The sequence below is a fragment of the Elaeis guineensis genome, chromosome 6 (assembly GCF_000442705.2).
Source record: "Elaeis guineensis isolate ETL-2024a chromosome 6, EG11, whole genome shotgun sequence".
NCBI lineage: Eukaryota > Viridiplantae > Streptophyta > Magnoliopsida > Arecales > Arecaceae > Elaeis > Elaeis guineensis.
The window spans coordinates 130,169,049-130,190,722 of NC_025998.2; the positions used below are offsets into that span (position 1 = coordinate 130,169,049).

The following is a 21,674-nucleotide window of genomic DNA, read 5'->3' on the forward strand; positions in this document are numbered from 1 at the left end:
ACGTAGGATGGTTTGGTGATTTTATATTTCTGTTAGTATGCATTTACAATCATTAAGAATACTTGAATGATGAATGTCTTTAAAGAACAATGGTATGACAATTAGCAATCCTAAAAGATAATCATTAAGAAATATGATTAGTGCTAAAGCAATAATAGTTAGGGTGAAGGGCTATCTGTTTGGGCTTTCGTATTACTGATATTTTATTTGGCTTAACTTTATTCTATATTAAAGTTGTTGTTTTGCATCATTTTTTTAACAAAATATTTACTATTTTTTTGAAATAAAGGAGGACAAGATATGTATAGGAGATTTGCAATTTACACCGTAGAGGAAGGAAGGTGTCTACAATTTCAATGAGGATATTAGGCTTAGGGTATAGAAATAAATAACAAATTAATCAGAAATGTGTAGCGTGAGAAAGGGCTACATATATTTTTTGCAATCAAACTCTATCTAGTTAAGACTAATTAATGTTCCCTATAAGAGTATCTATAGCTGACAAAATACCTTCTTCTTTTCTTCTTCTTTCCCTAGTTGCAAGTAATAACCTTTGTTTAGGCAAAATTCTATCCTTTACTAATATGTTTTTTCTTTCTTTGGGAAATGATAACAATGTCTTGATTGGCATGTCGGACATATACTCAACCATTTTACTTTTTTTATTTCTTTTGAGAGAATTGGACCAGTCAAGTCGGTGATAAGTTCCAGAGTTTAAAGGCTTGGGCTTTTCTAGCACATAGATAATGTACTATATATTAGTGACATCACTGATGCCTATGCTTATATAACATTATATTCTGGATAAACTTTAATTAAATTTGAGGTAAGACACATCACATGCTTGTTTGTCACCGAGCTTGACGTACAATTATTTACCATATTGTGAATGACTATCTTTAGTGTGATTTTCAAGAAGGCAAAGTTTATAGCATAGTTTTTTTTTTTTTTTTTGGTAGAAGTTTATAGCATAGTTTTAACTTCATATCAACATCAAGGACCACATATAGGTTGGTAACAACTACCAATTCATTTGAGAATCCATAAGGAAGAAAAGGAAAGAAACTACATAAAGAAATAAGTTAGATACAAATTACATCAAGCCTATGCATATACTATTGTATATCAAAAATAATTGTAGAAGATATTGATCAAGTTTCTTGTTAGAAGTGAAAAATTGAGTTTTCAAAAAAGACTTGTCACACATTGGTAGGATCATAGGATGTTAAACTAAAGGCTGTTGTTAATTAATAATTAGTAGTTCTAGTGTCCCGTACAAAGGATTTGGGTAAAGACGGCAGCCTACCCACCGGATTCAACTGCTTAATTAATTCGCGTTGGAGCGGTACGTTGTTTCTAGAAAATGGCATAATGCGCATAACGTTCGTGGATGTCATGAAATCAATAGGTCTCCAACGAACCATGTCGAATCTGAGTCGTAAATTTCTTTACCTTCGCGAGACAACCTACCGGCTGCTGGAAAAGTAGCGCCGATAGTTCCCCGCTAGACTCCGCCCCCAAAAGGGGGTTTCAATTTAGATAAATTAAACTCAAAGGGGGAACCTGTAGGTAGTTCTCGCTCGCACTAAATTAAACTAACATCGGCATTCTATTCGCCGACATCCGTTGAAGGCAAAAATATTTTGGTACTGGTAGTTATCTAGATTTATATTTAGGTTCCTAACTTTTTGTTTATAAATGCTTAGGAAATATCCCTGTCGGTTGCGTAAATTGCGATAGTACCCTTGCCAGCGCCGGTATAAAGGGAGGGGATCTAACGTCCAAGAAGGCCCAAGCCAAAGAGAAGAGCCAATGGATTTGGGAGCGATGGAAGCAGCGATGGTGGGGAAGGAGAGCAGCGGGAGCTGGAGCTCGTCGACGAATTGGATCGCTGCCGAGGGATCCCTCCAAGACTCCATCTCCTTCGAGACCTCTGATGAGGACGCCCCCCCCTTGACCTCGAGCGGTCTTCTCCTCGTCCGGCTGCCGTCCGATGACCCCCGGCCCTGCGAGGTTACCAGTAGGTCCTAGATCTCTCCTTTTATTTGATCCTATGAGAATTTCCATGGGATAATATCGTCGTTGATGAGATCGAAAGTTTCTTCATGTTAACTGATGAGAATTCATTAGTTTTTTTGTGTGGATTCTTGATCTTGGATAACGAAGTTATTGATGTAGTAGAAGTTTCTGGGTTGTGGTGGAAAAATCCCTAATTTCTGGAGGAATTTCGGGACTTTATCGATGGATGTGTTTATTTGTTAGATTGCTGGTTTTTGAACTGCCTGTTAAGTAGATTGGACCTTTTTGTGCATCCAGGAAAAAAAAAAATCTTTTAAATGTGGATTTGGGTTACCATGTAAGGAAACTTGGCTATTTATTGTTTTGGTTACTGTCTGTCTGATTTTAATGGTTGAAGACGTAGCAGATTCTGATATACCCAAGAAAACAAAAAAACTTTGTTAGAACAATATTGCTGGATTCCTGTTACAACTTTACTTTCTTCTCTATGCCGACAACACCGTGTGAGGACTTGCCTTTTAAAAACAAGGAGATCTGGGAATTTTCTTGATAATGAAATTTTATAGAAACATAATTCTACAAAAAAAAAAAAAAAAACACAATTATACTTCTTCGTTTTGCATAATGGCTGCTCTACTGTTTATTGTTTCTTGCTCTGAAGTTTCAACAAGGTTGGGGATCCTAAGGCCAATGAGCTATTCAGTTTGTCAGTGTTTTTTTTTTTTTTTTAAAGGCTAACCAAAAGTTAATATAAATGGGTTTCTATGAGAATATCTTTTTTTTTTTTCAAGAAACTTTTTTGGGATAACTCATAGGTCATATAAGGAGGAAAATGTTTTTTTTTTTTTTAATACATCCCCAGTGTGTTACATAAAATATTTTTAACAGAAAATCAGGTGTTATGATTCTTTGTATTAAAGTTGCAAACAACCAAACAGCCCCCAAATATGATGCACCCACCCATATTTACGAATGTAAAATAGGATACATATGCCAGTTGTAAAATGTCTCATCTAAGTACCTCATTTGAAGTTTCAAACCAAATCTACACCATTTTAGATCAATATCTATCCCATTTAATTGTCCATTTGGTGCGGCCATGGGTTGTATATGTAATTAGTATCTAAATTGATTGAAATTTAGCCATCATGCATTCCAAATGCTATAGCTTGGGATCAGTGGTATGGGTTTTCACTTTAGAATAATTTGTTAGCATGTTCTATGCACATGACTACTTGAGGACTATATGCATGGCTGTGTAGTTATATGAGCTTTTTCCCTTTTCCATTTCCCATTCTCTAATTGCTTGAGAGTTGGCTAGAAATTAATCACACTATTATCAAGGAATGCTTGGCATACTTTCCATTGATGACCAATAGATGTGTTTTCTTTTCATTTAATTTGTTGTATATCTCCTTCCTGTATGAACAAAAACATATTAATAAAAAAAAGAGGCATCCTTTTCCACCCATATGTCTGTATCTAATTAGACTTCAAATAAGAATGGAAAAAAGAAGGGCGTTCTGTGTATCTATCCACACGTAGATTTTTCTCAACACTTTCCCATCCTACTTGTAGGGTAATGTGAAATGGTTGATTGGATGGTTGAAGGTTGTTCAGGAGTTCTCATCAGATATAGGAGGAGATGGCCTATTATGTTATCTGCAATAATATGTTTGAAGCTCAAATCCTACTTATGCATGCATACATGCATGAAAACGATTTGAGCTGTCATAATGACTGGAATAGTTTTTTCTGACATTACATCTAATGCATTCCTTACACAGTGGTATTTGTTTCCATACTAATGGTTTAAAAGAATGAGGCTTGAGATTGTAGCATTTCCTTTTCCTTCCGAAGTTGGTAAGTGCTTTGAGGATGCCATCAATGGATACAATCTAACTATTAGGAAGTAAAGGTGGTGGCCAACCATTCTGTTTGAAGGAAATATTTCAAATCTTTTGGTTCTTCTGGCTTCACGCCTTTTCTGAAATTGAGTTTGTAACTTGTAGGAATTGTTGGTATTAAAACTACTATGGAAATTATATATAAAATCGGTTGGAGACATTCATGGAGTTTTATGCATTGAATAGCATTCATGTGCCGCTTGGGCAATATGTTTGAGATGTACACTTATGAATCAGAAGTATGAGGTGTTTGTGACATGGAATGATTTATTTTTTTTTAAGTCGATGCAAAAGCACCATCAGTTCATACATAGGATGGTTTTAGTAATGAGTTTTAAGTATTTTGAGTCTTAGGAGCAATACATGGAGTTTAGTTTCCCGAATCAAGAGTGTGTGTGAGTGCAGGAGTGGCTGTGGGTGCGGGAGAGCAGATAATTTAGAAATATGTTTAGAAAGGAAGCGTTTGAGAAGCAGGTGCATTCTTGAGATTTGGGAAGATACTATAGTGTGGGTGTGTCACCCTAGGTAGTGAGATGAACTATTGGAGTTATTGACACAACGGAGATGATTACAATGAGATTTGACAGGCAAGTCTTACTGCATTGCATTTTTACTACACTCTAGAGTGTACATGGAATTGGTGATTAGAAGTATGGTAGTGCACAGAAACTTCAATTTGGGTTCAGCTTCATAGTGTGTTAAGTTATTAGATTGATGATAAAGAGAGTCTGAAGTGGTTAAAGTAGCTCCTTTGCAGACTTTGTAACAGTCAAACAAATCATACATCATCTAGTACATAAGAAACTAGTTTATCCAATACAGTTGTAGTCAACTGTATTGGCATGCTTCAGTTTCATACTTATCAAAGGCCAAAACTCAAAATGAGTTAAGATGAGATTTTATCAAATAATTTCTTAATATATCCAATTCTTTAGCCTCCCCACCCCTTTCTTTTTGGACCTTTTAACCTGATATTTTAATATATCTATTTCAAGGCAATTTAAGATCTCTTGCACAAATAGTTAAATCATCTCAAATGGTTTTCCATCTCTATCCTTTACTAAAACTAATCTAAATATATAAATGTTCGGTGCGCTCACTGGCAAGGTTTTGCATCCGGTGGGATGGGAGGCATCCCAAAACCCATCTACATGGGGAGAGAAGAAGAAAGGGGAGAGAAGGAAGGAAAGATGAAGAAATGGAAAAAATGAAAGTAAAGGAGATGAAAAATGAAAAAGAGAAAGTAAGGGAGAAGAAAAGAAAGGAAGGAAAGGAAGGTAGAGGAAAAGAAAGAAAAAAAGGAAGAAAGAAAAAAAAGAAAAAAAAGGAAGAAAGAAAAGAAAGAAGAAGGGGAGAAAGATGAAAGCTATCTACTAGGATGCATGATCAGGATTGTTATCAGGACAAGACAGGATGGGACAGCTATGCATCCTGTTCCATGAAAAAATCGGGACACTTTCCCCCTACAGCATTTAAAACCTTGCTCACTGAACTACATCATACCGAGGAAAGTTGGTGTTGGATTCAGCAAAGCTTATTGAGTTTCAGCCCTTTGAGATTCAGTAGTTTCATTTCACGTTCTAGAGTTTTGGCTGAAAGTTAATTAAAAAAGTCTAACAAGTTAGCAGTCTAAATTTTTTGAAAAAAATAGAATGTGGAAATATTTAAAGCAATTTACGAATATATGGCTTACCCATCAATTAATATTTGTTGCTTTGTCTAGAATGTTTGGCTATGTAGTTCTAGTTGTTCTGTTGAAACCATGGACTGTTGTATTACCCCAAACTGCCCACTTTGGGGCGTACTATACTACACCGGCTTGGAATTAGTATGAAAATTGTATTTGAGTCGTTATAGGCCTTACCCCGATTTTTACCGAAGCATACTAAGGTGAACTGGATTGCGTACCATGTCAACCTGCACCGTACTGAACCAATGACATATTCGTACAGTATCCAGTACCAAGATTATGGACCTTGATTGAAACTATTGAAAATATTTAAAATAAATATAGACAATATTAAATTGCTTATTTTATACCATTTAGTGTAACATGTTGTTTAACTGTGTTGCAAGAATCTAACACATGGAAAACCAGATGTCAATGAAGGTAACAGACTAGCAGTTATGTTGCAGTTCTTGTCTATTTATGAACATGAAGAGAATTTAAAAAAGACATTTTTAGGAAAATTTACAAACACTTACCCAAGTTTTGAACATTGACAAGATTTACACAATATGATTAATATATAAAATTCATGGGGGGGCGAGCCATAAATATAATTAGAAGTTGAGTTTCAGAATTTGACATATTGCAAACAAAATTCTAGCACAAATCTTAACATTTCTAGCTGAAATCCTGCAAATCCACTATTTAGAAGGTCTAGTGTCCTTTTGAATATCTTCTCCTTGCTCTCAAAAACCTTACAGAAAACTCAATATGTCAAATCTTATGATAAACTACCTTTGTGAATTTCTTGCAACCAAGAATCCAAATACTTCTGGTTCCTCAAGAGTTGCAATATGCAAGTTTACTTTCTGGAATTTAATCATATGAATAAAGACCAAAAGATAACACAAGTTGCCTATATATACGTTCTGTAGGTTAGTCTCCAGAGAAAGTTGTATTTGGCATAATAGAAACATTGAAACAGGTTTAATTCCAGAGTTCACTTGAAATTTGATATTCTATGTTGTACTTTTATGGTACATTCACCTAAATTCCTTGTGATTTCTGCTTTTCTTGCACTCATGTTCATTCTACCTCCCAAACAGCAAAGATGGTCTTACTGCTGCTCTCCAGTTTTTACATTTTAATTTGTTTTGTTTCAATTAACACTAGCATTTGCATAGCAGCCTAATACGTAGTCCTCCCTTTTTCCACCACAGTGCTTAATCACAGTATATAATAAAATATAGGAATCATATGCAGTTAATTAGGTAGTCTCATGTTTTAAATTTTAGCTGCAAATCATTCTTTTCCCAGTTAAGTTGTACCCAGTGTGATATTTTCACCCTAGTGAATTTTCAGTAATCTCCATGACTTCTTTTTCTTGGTGCAAGCATGTCCCTTTTTTTGCAGCATTTTGCTGTAATGCATGTGTAATGGTGTTGCTGATGTGGCTTTTATGAAAGGCCATATCATGATAGGCACGTTTTGAAGTTTGGACTAAAAGGCTAAAGCAATGGTCTGTACCATTCTGTAATTTATGCACACAAAAATGTATCGATGACATAATGCACAAACTATATGTGAAGTTTGTGAAATACTGTGATTCATGAACAATTTGATTATTCATGAATACAGAATCATTAGATTAGAGAAAAATGCAAGAATTATCTTTGATTTTCTTTTCATTAGCTTGGAAAATGTATTATGACTATTTCATGAATTACATGCAAAACATAGTTGATTTTTAATATATGAGGAATCTGTAGTATATGGTGCTTTGAAAAATAAATTGATGCAGATTGTTACATGCATGCTGGCTGCACAAATTGCTTTTAAAAAATTCTTAGCTGTCTAGATCAGTAATGCGCAACTGATTCGAAGCATCTGTATCAAAGAGTGTCCATCTCTTCTAGTTGTTGGATGGTTTATCTCATAATTGCTGTACTGCAGTCTTGTTCAGGGAAAAGCATGAAATTCACAGGGTTATGTACGAAGTACAGCCCGGGTGTATGAGATATACTATGCTGCTGATCAGCAGAATAAAAGTAACGAGTATCTGTGTACAGTACGTTGTGGTCCTGCTGCTAGAGAAGTGATGTCACCAAGTAGTTCTGAGGGAGCTGTTACCAAAAGCCAAAATGGTAATGATGGAACTATGGAAAAGCATGAGAAGATGGCTAGAAGTGATAGTAATAATAGCGATGAAGATGGTTGGGTAGAAGTGCAGGTTCCTGATTCTCCTCAGCAGAATGACCAATCAAATGCTCTGTCAAAAAAGATCGATGAAAATTCTAGTGCAAAATTTCAGGTTATTTTGTATTTCCCCATAGAACTATGATGCTTCTTTCTCTTATGCATATGTAAAGATTTGTTTTGTTGTTTCTTACTGAATATAACTTGCAGATCCATCATGAGGCAACAGCTGAGATTTCAGATGCTAGTCCTTGTGTGTCCCTTACAATTCGTTTGCTCTCACTTCAAACTAAGACATGTGTTCATGTAGAGGAAATTTACATATATGCGGATCCTGTTGATTCCTCCAATCCTGATCCTCATGTGAGTATGGAGGGAAACTTGAGTGGAAATCCTCTACTGGCCATGCTTGTTCCTGGTCTTCTGCAATTATCTAAATCAGGCACTGGCAGGATACAGAATAAGTATTTTTCTGTCGACTCAGGAGTGCAAGAACATCAGCATTGCGTGGATAAAGTAGCTGAACAAAGCAGGTTGGACATGTGTGGAATGGGGCTGCAACAAGCAAATTGTGCTATGATGCAACAAAATTTGGGGCAATTGCAGGAAGAAACCAAGGTAAAACCTGAAAATATACAGTTGGAATCTGGCCAGAATGTAATAGATCAAAAGCTGGGGCCAGTGCAGGAACAAACTGAGGTAAAACCAGAAAATGTACAGTTGGGATCTAACCAGAGGGTAACTGATCAAGCAGATCAAGAGTTGGGCCAGTGCAGACACAAACTGAGGTAGAACCAGAATATGTACAGTTGAGATCTGACCAGAAGGTAACAGATGAGGTAGAAGCAGAAAATATAGATTTGGGATCAAACCACAAAGTAACAGACATGGATCATGTGCCAAAATCTGCAGCTGAAGAAAATAATCCAGCCTCTAGTCACGTTGAGAAGGTATTGGATGAGCTAGTCTTAAGAATGGGAAGAATAGAAGCTTTCTGTTCAAGATTTGAGGAAAACATGATGAAACCCCTCAGCTGCATTGAGATAAGGCTCCAGCGACTTGAGCAGCGATTTGATGCATTTGCTGTGGGAAAGTATTCTGAAAAAAACCTTTGTTCAAGGATATCAGCCCCAGAATTTTCATTTGACGAATTGGACTCAGAGAACAAAGGCTGCAATACTTCATTCACAGTAGGGGAGGTGACTGTGTCTGATGACTCATCATTTCCAGCTAATGATGTTGCAGCTTCTGTGCCTGATTCAAAATGTGTCCAAGTCTGGCAGTGAAGGCACCTGAATCCCATAATGAAGATGACTTGTCATTATCAGCCATGGATGGTGCAACTTCTGTGCCTGAATCTAATATGCGTCCAGGACTGGTGGTTAAGGCACCTGAATTCCTCAATGAAGATGAAGAGTTTACCAACACTGATGATACTTCAGATTCAAGTGTGAAGGATTGCCCCAATGTTAATACACATCAATCCATTGATGGCGCATTAGCTTCAGCACTGGCAGCATTCCTGACATCAACTACTGTCAAATCTCCCAAACATAGCCCAAATGTGATGGAAAAACCTCATTGGTTTTCTAATGGTGTTAACAACAACTCAGATTCTCTCCTGTTAGTGTATCTTCTGAGGGATCTGATAAATTATTCAGCAAAATTGAATTGGAGACAATCAGCTGCAGCACGTTGGATGTAATAAAGGAAACCAATCATGGCGACTCACTGTCATCAGCTGATGTTGTGGGAACTCCTGATACATCTTTAGATGAATCTTATTTGGAGGATAAGGGTGGTGATACATCAGATGCAGTGAGGAATGTTGCTGCTTTTGATGGCTCATCATTGTTAGCTGATAACATGAACTCTTCTGTGTCTGCGCCCCAGATTTCAGGTTTGATATTTACAGCACCTGAATTTCCAAATGAGGAAGATGATTTTATTGACTGTGATGATACTTTAGATTCAGGTGTAGAAAGTTGCTTTAAAGATCAGGAGTCAGTGCCCACTTCTGGTAAATCAGGTTTAGCATTGGCAGCATTTCTCTCCTCGACAAAGCTAAAATCTCCTGAGCACAGTTCAACATTGTTAGGGGCAACATTTGAGCTTTTCAGTGGTGATAACAATGAGTTGGCCGGGTGTGATCACACCATCACTAATGACCTGATCCCATCATAACTCCAGATAACAATGAATTGGCCTCCTCTTCTGTTGAAATCCCCTGTGGAGGAGTTGGCAGAGTAGGTCCTACAAACCATGAAAACAACATGGAAAGCAAGGTTGATTTACACCAATTCTTCAACTCCTTGCGTCCTGATGGCGGTTGGAACAGGGTGAGTATGCTAAGCTAAGACACCAAAATGGTCCCACTGAACCAACCATAGGAGGATCAACTGCTGACTGCATGCCTCTCAAAGATGGCATGGAACAGAAGGATCATGGTGTAAAATGGGACAGATCAAGTTCCACAGAGGCAACTGCAATGGAGGAAGGATCTTTTGCACAGCTGGCACCTCATTGTATGGACTTTCAATCAAATGGAGGCATCAGCAGCAAATGGCATGATGGAAGCTGGGTAGATGATGGTGATGCTGAGGAAGCTGCACATGGTAGTCCCTGCTTGAACCAACTTAGCAGAGAGTGGACCGAGGACTGTAGCACAGATTCGAGCTTTGATGAACTTTTCATCAAAAGTAAAGTTCAGGTTTATTGGTCAGATGACAGCAGCACAGATTCCTTCCCAGTTAAACAACAAAGTGGACAAGCTGCTGACAACTACGAGGGTTCCCAAGCCTTAGTTGATGATCTTTCCAAAGGTATTGGCCTAAATTCTGCAGATTCTAAATTATCAGCAGAGGTCAAATGGGCTTCTGACTCGACACTGGATTTTGAAGATCGTATTATGGATTTCAAGTTTGTCCCGGCAAGAGATTGGGGAACTAGACTTCCACTTGAACTCTTGCTGGGTGAAACATCTGATGCTGAGGTGCAAGTTTCGACTGTCAAGGATGTTGATGATGGCAAATGCATTGCAGATGGACAACAACATGATTTATTTTCATTCCAGTGGGAGGATCAAAATTCTACAGCAGTCAATCAGCTTCCAGTGGAGGTGCAAGATCTTAGGGTACCAAGTGAGACATGCCTGTGGGATGCTGATCTGCAAGGTCGTGAAAGCAGCAACCAGCAGCCATTTTCCAGCCTTATTTAAGATGCACACGAACAACTGTACTGTATATAAAATAAAAATGGAACGATTTGCATAATTGTTGGTTTTCGCAAACAGCTCTACAGTATATAAAATATAAATGGAACTATTTGCATAACTGTTGGTTTTCTTTTGTTCTCTTATGGTTCTTTTATTTTGTATACTGATTTCAATGATTCCAGGTAAACTATGGAATGGAGTCCATGGTTGGTAATCTTGGGAAATCATCTGAATTCAGGGCACGCGGGAGCTCAGGTTTGATGTCATTTTACCCTTCAATGTCTTGTCGCAATCTGCGGTAATGGACCATCTACTGTATCCAACTGTCCGCTTCCATGTAATTTTTATTTGTTCCACTGAGGTTGTCACCAGAACTACATACATCTGCGGATGAAATATGCATATTGTATTTGTTATGAGGTCACCGAACTACATCTCGGATGAATATGCATATGTAGTACAATGATGACCGTCCTTCGTCAAAGTTAGCTTTCTTACAATCTTGAATTTATTTCATAATTGAACTGAGTTCAGCCAGCTCATTTAATTTTGATATAGACTCAAGCTGCTTACAATCAATTTGTTCAAGAAATTTGATAAGAGTTTGTGGTTCGTCGGGGATTTCTTATATATACTTTGAGCTTATCTCTGCTGGTGGATCTCAACATTATAGGCAAATTGCATCTTTTTGATGTAAATTATGTTAACTTTAAATAATTATAAATATAGTTTAACCACAAAAATATAAATATAAGAATATTTTATTTATAAATAACAATTACAATAGTATATATTATTTATTTAATATATATACAAAAGTGGAGACCATTTGTGCAAAGCTCTCCATTCAGCACATAGATGTCTATATTAATAACTTTATCAATAAAGCTCTTTCATTAGTAAAAAGCTTAGTAGCTTATTAAACTATATTGAAAATAAAAAGTTTTTCATTACTATTATTAGATTAATACTGAAATTCATAATATTGCTAGTACCAATAACAAGCATCCAAGGTCATCAGGAAAATGAAAATTTTTCAAAAGTTCTAACATTTTTTAGGAAGTTGAATAAATATTATGTCATACCAAATTAGAGGTGGAAATCCAGAGACTCCAGGCTAATCAATGGCTGGTGAAAAACCAGTCACAGATAATCTACTTAAAAAAAAAGGACCATTTTGATTAGAACCAATCAATTGCTAGAGAGAGCCTATTTTGACACCGACTACAAAATTTACGGGTATTCAAAGCAAACTACCACCCGTTGTGATCAGAGCAATGAAATAAACCGAATACAACATTATTTGAATTTTAACGGATTCTGGAGGATTCTTAAGTGTCTGAAGCGTAGAAGAGCAAAGGTCCTGAACAAAGATTTAGAGAGATGACCGAATACGATAATATCTGCATCCCATGATTTGCTCGTTAGGGTAGAAATCCGCCTCAATCTAGCTTTACATAAGATGGCAGTCATTAGCAAAGCTAAGCACAACACATTCAACTTAAGAATAAAAGTTTTATGACATAAGAACAGCCTTGAAGAATCTTTCACTGGTAAGAACACACTACATGATCCATTCCACCCTATAACAAGAACTTCATTGTTTCCATAATTGGCTACCTCAAGGTTGTTTTCTTTCACGAACAAAACCACGTTCACAGTATCATATGAAGTAGACAAGATACAAAACTCAGTTTCTGTGACTGTGAAAAAGGATGCAGAAGCAAGCACAATCTCTCATTTATAACTGTCAAAAAGAGTTAACAGAATTCAGCTTTGTCATTTTTCTCGGAAGCAACATAGTTACGGATGACTTCCATGGTCAACTGGTGAGGAGTTTTGCTCTGTAGATAAACAATCTCATCCACTGCTTCATGTCTGTCTGCAAACGTTTATTGAACCCTGATGGTCACTCCCTAATACCTTCCCATTTATCTACCATTTCCTGCAATTTATCAAAGCCCTGCAAAGTAGCGAAGAAAGAAGAATCACATATACTGCAACAGTGATTTACCCTCTTTTCTTTTTTCTTCCCCTATATTTCTTTTGTGTGTGCATGTCCGTGCATGCTTTGTGAGGGGTAGCTGTTCCCCAATATTTGTGAACACCCTGACCTTCATGAAGGTGGGATTTGAACCCAGGCTTCCGGTACAACCACCAAGAGACTCATCCAGCAGCCTCCATTTCAACAGTTTGAAAATTGAAGAACTAGATTGCAAAGTTTAAAGCAGTGCAAGAATACTAACTGCTTCTGTTCTTCCATGCTATATACCTTTGCATCAAAAGGGTATTATTCTGTCTAAAATGATTATACTAATACTAATATATTTAAGAAGGCACGAAGTAGGTTCACTAATAAATTCATTATTAGAGATTAACAATGGGGTTCATATATGAGTCTGTACAAGAAGCAAGGGATAATAAACCCTGACCAGAGATGGCCAAGAAGCATGATATTGTCTGTCTAGTTCAAGAACCAATCGCTTACAATTTACACCTATAATTTATCTACATCATCTATAATTATTAAAAATAACATTACCAATCAGAATACCCATCTCAAGCGCTAGATTCAACAAGTAGCTGGTAAGAATTAAAGATTTTAGCAGATAAGATATAGATAGGATACTCACTGTTCTGCTCGTGAATACACCAAATGGTTCGCTTTCCAGGCGTTTTACTTTCCAATTGTAGAACAGCGGCTCCAAAACCTTCTCTAGATCTTGGATCTTCACTTTATTCATAAAGCACTTTGCTAGAGTAGTCTGGTTAGGCGTCCCCCAAGCCAAATCTGTTTGTCACAGGCAGTAAACAAGAGCTTATCATTCATCTATTGTTTCAACTGTCAATTGACAGTTACAGCTTCAAGCTTCACGTTAACTCATTATGATATCCAGCATGCTTTCATGGCTGTTAAGGTACAACAAAACACCTGCTAAAAAGTGGTTTTCTCAATTTTGATGTAGGATATGGAAGGTTCCACCCATGTCCAACATGGTTTGATCCCTCAACAACTGTCAACATTGAGGTCTCCGCCAATAATGTTTTAAACTATATTGAAAAAGAATAAAAAAAAAAAAACTAATCCTCCAAAATATACTGTTAAACAAAGCATGTATTTAAAATACCTGGTAACTGTTGGGGCCATCACCAACAAATCCCAGCTCAGACATGTAAGGTCTGGCACACCCGTTCGGGCACCCAGTTACTCTTACCACCACTGACTCGTCATGCTCAATACCCACCTAAGAAAGTTTTTAATCTTCAGAACCGAAAGATCTGCATCTAAAACTATTTTTGCAATGTACTGAAACGTTGTACAAAGAAAGGCTGACTAAAGATATATACCTTATCAAAGACAGCTCTAACCCGTTTGAGGATGCTGGGAATTCCTCTTTCAGCTTCTGTTATTGCTAGCGGACAGAGTGGAAGAGCAGGGCATGCCATTGCAGTTATATTGAGAGGATCGACATATATAGGATCCTGTAAATATGGCGAGGCAGAACCAGATCAAGTTTTCTCAGGTCAAACAGAGATTTAATACAGAAATCCTTGTTATTAACCTCTTTTTGCTTCTATATAACTGCCTACTTCATAACATGATTTTAGTTTCAACTGAGATGTTTGACCCTTTTGTGTACTATAATGATAGTTCAATAAATTATGATGCAATGTCAATATTTCAAAAAATCCACAAGACTTCCAAAGCAGTTAATTTCCCCCAAGCCTCAAGCTGGCTAGTTTTATGCAACATTAAATAATGGTGACATCACATGGAATATTTTGGTATCCAAAAAGAGCAAAGGGGAAACAGTTTTACCAGCAGGCCAGCTTGGGTGAGAGCCGTTGTGATGTCCTCTTTCCATGTGCGGTCAATATCACACAAGATCATATTCTGATTTGGAGTAAGGTGCACATTCAAGTTATACTTCTCAATTATCTCTCTTAAAGTTTTTTTCATTGTGCCTCCAATACGGCCATTATCAACATGCAGTCCACAAAACATAGCACCATCACCCTGCAAGTAAATGTGTAACAACACAATAATAGCGAAAAGACAACAAGGAACATAATGCACTCCATATGTCTAAATATGTAATGATATGATATTGAATAAACTAGGACAATGGACTATCATTGAACAACACAGCATAACAAAATTGCAAAAAGAGAGTGAAAATTCACATATGTGAACAAAAGTTAATGAACCATCCATTTAGAAGTAGACTGTTAGTAAAGCATAGCCCATTAGTTTATATTTAGTAGTTTCTGTTTCTGGTTTTTAGTGTGTATTATAACTATGCTGTTATACTTAATATTTTTAATAGCTTAATATTTTCAAGATTTCCTTTCTAGCTTCAACAATCCAGAATTTCAGACATCTGACATGCTGACCTGTGAAATTCATGGATATACTATTTTGTAATGGACACTAGGTCAATGTAGTAATTGGATATACTTGATATATATAAAATCAAACCTGTTCATGCCACCCAAGATAGCTTTCGAACTCCCACTCTGGTAGCTCTCGGAAGGTCTCAAATTTCTTCCCATAATACTGCTCAACCACACTCCGGAACTTTTCAATTCCCCATTCATTAACTAAGTATTTCATTCTACTATACTTGCGATCATCTCTCCTCCCATTTTCTCTCTGTGTAACAACAATTGCTTTTACAGCATATAATATATCTTCCTTTGGGACATAACCCAGTGGTTGACCCAGACAAGGGAAGGTGGTCTCCACCCTGTGTGTTCTTCCCATGCCACCTCCTACCTACAAGTATAAAAATTTATCAATCAGCAATAAGACTCAAGTAGAAGGTTAGAAAGCTAAAGAAAGGATCATTGTTCTTAATATTGTAACTTACATATATATTGAACCCTTGAGGTTCTCCATCACTGTCAGAAATTACCACCACACCAATGTCATTGGTTAGAATATCAACTGAGTTGTCTCTAGGCACAGTGACAGCAATCTTGAACTTTCGTGGCAAGAACTGAGTGCCATATATAGGCTCTGGAGAATCAGGAAAGTTGGTTCCATGGGAATTATCATTACGGGCTTTAACTACTTCAGGAGGTTCTGCTGACATGATTTTCTCTCCATCTACCCATAAATCATAATAAGCACCAGACTGAGGTGTCAGAAGTGATGCAATGTTCTCTGCAGTCTTCTGAGCAAAAACATATTCTTTTGTAATATATGGTGCTGCAGGTGCAAGCACATTTCTGTTCAGATCACCACAAGCACCAAGTGTTGAGCCCATATTTCTGATGATGGTACTTATTACAGTTTTGAGGTTCTTCTTAAGGATGCCATGCAGCTGGAATGTTTGTCGGGTGGTCAGACGCAGAGTGCCAATGCCAAATTCATCTGCAAGTTTGTCCATAGCCAAATAGAGCTTGTTTGATACTTTACCGCAAGGGTTCTTAGTTCGAAGCATAAATTGGTAAGATCTTTGACCACGCTCATCTCGATTAGTCTGTTGATAGCTTCCATGAAACTTAATCAGTTGTGTGGCAGCCTCATTTATATTTGGAGCCTCTGTTAGCAGCTCCTCATTCAGAGGATATCTAAGAAAGTTACTTTGCTCCTTGAATAGTTCAACCTTGCTCCGTTTAACTTCAGAAGCATCTGTCTTTACAGGCTGTATAAAGATGCAAGTACCCACAAATATATGATCAGCTACAATCTAACAAAAACTAATGAAAATCTGGATAACTGGTTTCGAGTAATTGAGCATAGACGTGTCTGTCCTAGTGGGGATGAAAATAAAAACTAAAAATGTATATCACAAATGTCCAGAGAATTTATTGCCAAGAGAATTTATTACCAAGGAATCTCAAATTTAACAACTCAACTTAACATAGAATAAAAGTGTAGAAGCAAGAGAACAGACAAATAATTAGATCATCTTTTCAGTTTGTACTTCTAGATATAAAAAATAAAACCTAATATAACAACAGCATCAATAAACAGCTACAACTGAGCTTTGTTGACACCGTCATGTCATTTTATATATATGTCATCATGGAACACAGGCACCTAAATAAATCAATGCAATTTCCATAGATAACAAAGCTGCTGCAAACAATCCAAAGCAGGACAATTGGCCTAATGCAATGACAAAGAAGTTAACACAATATTCTTTGCATGCTTTAAAATAATAATATGATGCCAAAATGACAATTAAGAATAAACAGGGAAAATAAAATCCTAAGTCTGAACATTACTTTTTCAGAGGCTAACAAACACTGCTTAATATGGATTTCTTTAACACTTGTAGATGGTACAACTTATTTCCCCCTTAACAATATCTAATACTGCTAAAAGGGGTTACTTTATCACAAATTATGTGCTTTGAAGTATAGGCAACAATTTATCTTAAAAAGCTTCTCCATCAACATGGTTCCTTATGTTACACTATTTTGATTGGTGAGTGAGCTGGCTTTGAATACTTGATCTCAAAATTACACATATCACAGCCAACTTGAAGTATGGACCTAGATTCTTGCATAATACAATAAATTTAAACAAGCTTTATACAACCTGTTATATTATATTAATGAACCTTTGAACTACTAATTATAATTGTAAGTGAAAAGAAAAACTACATAAAAGCACAATGCTAAAGTAACAAAGTTTTGGTTTCAGAAAGAACATCATGCTCTGACAAGTAGGTTCTATCAGGTGCATGCTCCTTCCCCAGCAAGGAGATTTTTCTCATTATATTCCATCACAAAATTATTGGCATCTCACAAGAATTGAGAATTTAGCCATCCGTATGACAACAATAAGACAGCAGATATACGTAACAAGTAATCCCCCATAATCTGAAGATAGATAAATTTAAAAAAGCAAGAGAGAAAGATCACAGGGAAGTATGAAATGCTGCAAGTTTATGAAGAAATAAACTCAGCATTAAGCCATGGAAAATATCTCCAAGTTATACGGAAGAGAGGAACAGGATGGAGCTGATTGGAAAGCTTAAAATACCTTCTTGTGGTTGGGGCCTAGCTTAAAATCAAATTGATCAGTTTATTAAAGCAAATTGTGCAGCAGATTACCATCAAAAACAGTCGAGCTTATGCTCATGGATGTGGATTTGAACTTCCTTAAAAACAGGTAAATAAGCCGGAATTACTGTAACAATTGATGCAAGAAAAGTGCAAATCCTGCCATCTATCTGTTCTGATCTTATTTCCTGGTCAAGACCTGTTTCTCTCTTGTTTCCTTCAGGAGACACTTGCTCAAGTGCAATCACTTTAAAGACCATGGGAACTTATACTAGCTAACTTGATATGTTTAATGTCAAGTCAGAATAAGAAATCCTTAGTCATGCGATGAAATGGAAAAAGAAAAAATTAGAATTGATTCAATATAAAGACCATGGTCATGCAATTAAATGAAAAATAGAATTACAACATGTTTCATTTCATCATTAATAGTTAAAAAGGCAAGTGATCCACAAACAAAGGCTTAGCAGACAATCTGGAAAAAGGCAACTTGGCTAGCGATTTTAGAACAACACTTGGATCGGCTTCAGATATGGCTAATATAACACCACTTTGATATCAAAAGCCAATCAACATCTAATTTTTCATGAATTATACTAATTCCCTAAACAAAATCTTCAACCATTCATTGAATTATATCATGAGACAAGAGTCTATACCAGGAATAAACCACATGAATCGACCAAAAATGAAAACTTCTAGCACGATAAAGCAGCATTTGGTTCATGACTGAAATCAGAATGGTGTTAACCCAAGGATTGATTTTGATGATAACAAAATACTAAGTGTAAATGATACTAATTTTGTGTTTCAAGAATGGATGTAGGATGGATGTAAGATCTCCCAGTGCTCACAAAGATACATTAAACCGTAAAATAATTTTTTTTCAAAGAAGCTAAGTCAAAAGGACATTAAAGACAAATTACACAAGTCTTAGCTTAAAAGAGTCAACTCCAAAATTCATGAGTTGACTCCAACACGTTGGAGAAGACTAGCACACTACACTAATCGACCCCAGATTTTTAGATGTTGATCTCAGAATAGTTTCAGGCTCAAGATAGAGAGTATGAAAAAAATGACCATTTGAAGAGCCGACCCCACAGTAGCACGAGTCAACCCCTAACAGGAGGAGTCGACTCCAATTCCAAGCTTGTCGACTCCATGGTCTTAGGGAGGAGACAAAATACGAAAAATATTCTATTTGAGAGCTAACCTTAGTGCTTCAAGAGTCGACCTTGAGTGGCCGCAGATGCAAGACAGAGGGCAACAATTCAGAGTACTTCAAGAGTCGACCTAAGAGATGGCGATCGACTCCAAAAAGTGACGAGTCGATTCCCCTGCAGTTGATAGCCTAATGGCTTGTTTTCCTGACAGTTTACAACGGACAAATCTCACTCTCAATGGCTAGTTTGCCTTCTTCAATGACTAGTATACTTTTCCAACCAAGTTTAAAGCTATTTAAGGTCAGAGATTCAATTCAGAAAAATCTTTAAAAAAAAAGAAAAGAGAAAAATCTAAGTTTTCAGTTGAGTAGATTGAATATTTTTATGAAAGACAAATAGAGAGGATTTAAAAATTTAAATCGAGTGAGCCTCCAAGAGAACATCCACAGCGATCATAGAAAATCCTCTCATTCACTAAAGTGAAGAAGCGGAAGCCTCAAAGAACATCCATCAGCAACTTCACCATGCTTTATCGAGCTATTTTCATTTCATGAGCTTTTGCTTAATTCTCTACACTACATTACTTATTTTGCTTTCTTTACAAATTTTTTGAGATAGAAACTTGTGGGATAGACTTGTCCAAGCCCGTAATTGGATGTTGTATTGATAAAATCTTAGGATGACTTAGTTGAGAAAATTTTGGTAGGTGAATCCATGCAAAACCAACTAGATTGATTGTAAACTTACTTAAAACAATCAATTTAGAAGGTTTTAATTTATGAACTTGTGCAAAACTAACTGAATTTGATTGTGAGTTCGGACAAAATAATCAGACTGTAATCTAGTAGTTTATAGTGCAATTCTCAAATACGGATCTTGAAGAATGGATGTTGGTGCTAGATTTGATACCAAACTACTATAAAATTATTGTATTTGTGATTGTGTTTTGATTTACTCTCTTACTTGGCATCTAGTAGTTTAATTTTGCTGTTCTGTATTATATTTGCATCCCTTTCATATAGTAACACTGAAATTGGTGCACATACTTGTTCAAATTGTTTAAATTTCTACAAAACTCGATTCATTTCATCTCTTGGATTGTCATATCTAGGCAACAAATGGGAATAAGAATGACCTTATTATCTGATATGTTTGGTTCTTGACTGAAATCGGAATTAAAATCGAAATGGCATTTGAATACTAGGAGAGAGTCAAGATTGGATTTTGGGGGATTGGGTGACTCCCCCAACCAAATGGGCAAATAGGAGTCACTCATTCCCATTCCCATTCCAGAGACCAACTCCCCCCAACCAAACATGACCTAAACCTCCAAGGACATAAACCCAAGCAAATTTCACCAGAATGCAGCACTCACCGAAGACACCGCCCTTATAACAGCGGGAGAGCTCGAAGAAGGCATCAACGGTTGTGCATGCAGTGATCTACCAAGAGGAATCGATCCGGAAGGCCTCAGACCATGAAATCCATGCATCAGGACCACCGGATCCTTCACGGACCCGGCCATCCCCGTCGCCGCTGACGCTGCCATGCCAAGAACTCACAGAACCAAGAAGGAAGCAACAAGAAGAGCCGCGAAAAAGCTAGCGCTTTGAGGCGAGGAGAAGAAGAACGAGAAACAGAGAGCAGGAGATATCGACGGATTTAGAGGGAAGGGGAAGAAGGGTTGGATTTCTCCTTCGCCACCACGATGGCGCTGATGGAGGCGGCGAATATTTCGGGCTTCTGGCGAGTGGCGGCCACGCCAGAGCTGTCATCGACTCCTCGAAGCGAAGACAAAATGCCGAATCCTGATATTCTCACTCCAAGTTGGCCTTGGTACGATCTCTTGTTACTTGATGGACCTCAAGGTGACTTAAAAGAGGAGTGGTGATATCAGATCCAATTGGCAACAGGGACTGATGGCGCTAGTTAATGGATTGATTCCAGTGGGAAATTTTTTATTTGTATGTCGGTTCTTGGAACCTAGACATCGCTATCTTTTGCAGGTCACACGATTTCCTGTTTTCTAAGATGAGAGCGCGTTTGGTTTGCCATTGAAATCAAATTGAAGTGGTTGGAATTAAAATCAGTTTATATTTGATAATTATTTTCGGATGTTTTTGATTCGTGATTGGATTTAAAATTAAAATCAAAATAAAATTTGAATGTTAAATGAGGATCCAAATTAGATTTTGAAAGATTAAATTATATATATATATATATATATATATATATATATTTATAATTAAAATGAAAAATGAACTTCCAAACTACACAGTCAGATTGGAAGCTACTCATTTTAATTTTTATTTCAAAGCTAATTTCCCTCCAACCAAATATGCACTATGTGTTGAATGGATCTCACTTGAGGCATCTAATTAAAATTGAGGATAAATTATCAAATGGAAGGAGGGATTCACGATCTGATCCATCAGGTAAATGATTTTCTACTTTTAGCTGGTTTTTTGTATGTTGTTTTAAATAAA

At 36.8% G+C, this 21,674-nt stretch overlaps 2 protein-coding genes across 2 annotated transcripts; one reads left to right on the plus strand and one right to left on the minus strand.

Moving 5' to 3' along the window:
• The first annotated feature begins 1,777 nt into the window (after nt 1-1,777).
• LOC105046523 (uncharacterized) lies at nt 1,778-11,123 on the plus strand. Its single transcript, XM_010925129.4, is given in 9 exon segments — nt 1,778-2,020; nt 7,549-7,578; nt 7,581-7,906; nt 8,002-8,551; nt 8,554-9,048; nt 9,051-9,404; nt 9,407-9,955; nt 9,958-10,116; nt 10,119-11,123. Coding segments are annotated over 9 exon segments (3,561 nt in total). The 5' UTR covers nt 1,778-1,812; the 3' UTR covers nt 11,009-11,123.
• A 1,377-nt stretch (nt 11,124-12,500) lies between these two features.
• Nucleotides 12,501-20,951, minus strand: LOC105046522 (sulfite reductase [ferredoxin], chloroplastic). The gene is given in 9 exon segments (XM_010925127.4): nt 12,501-12,968; nt 13,639-13,781; nt 13,784-13,796; nt 14,134-14,250; nt 14,354-14,488; nt 14,826-15,023; nt 15,486-15,782; nt 15,877-16,656; nt 20,564-20,951. Coding segments are annotated over 9 exon segments (1,911 nt in total). The 5' UTR covers nt 20,738-20,951; the 3' UTR covers nt 12,501-12,914.
• Nucleotides 20,952-21,674: the final 723 nt, after the last annotated feature.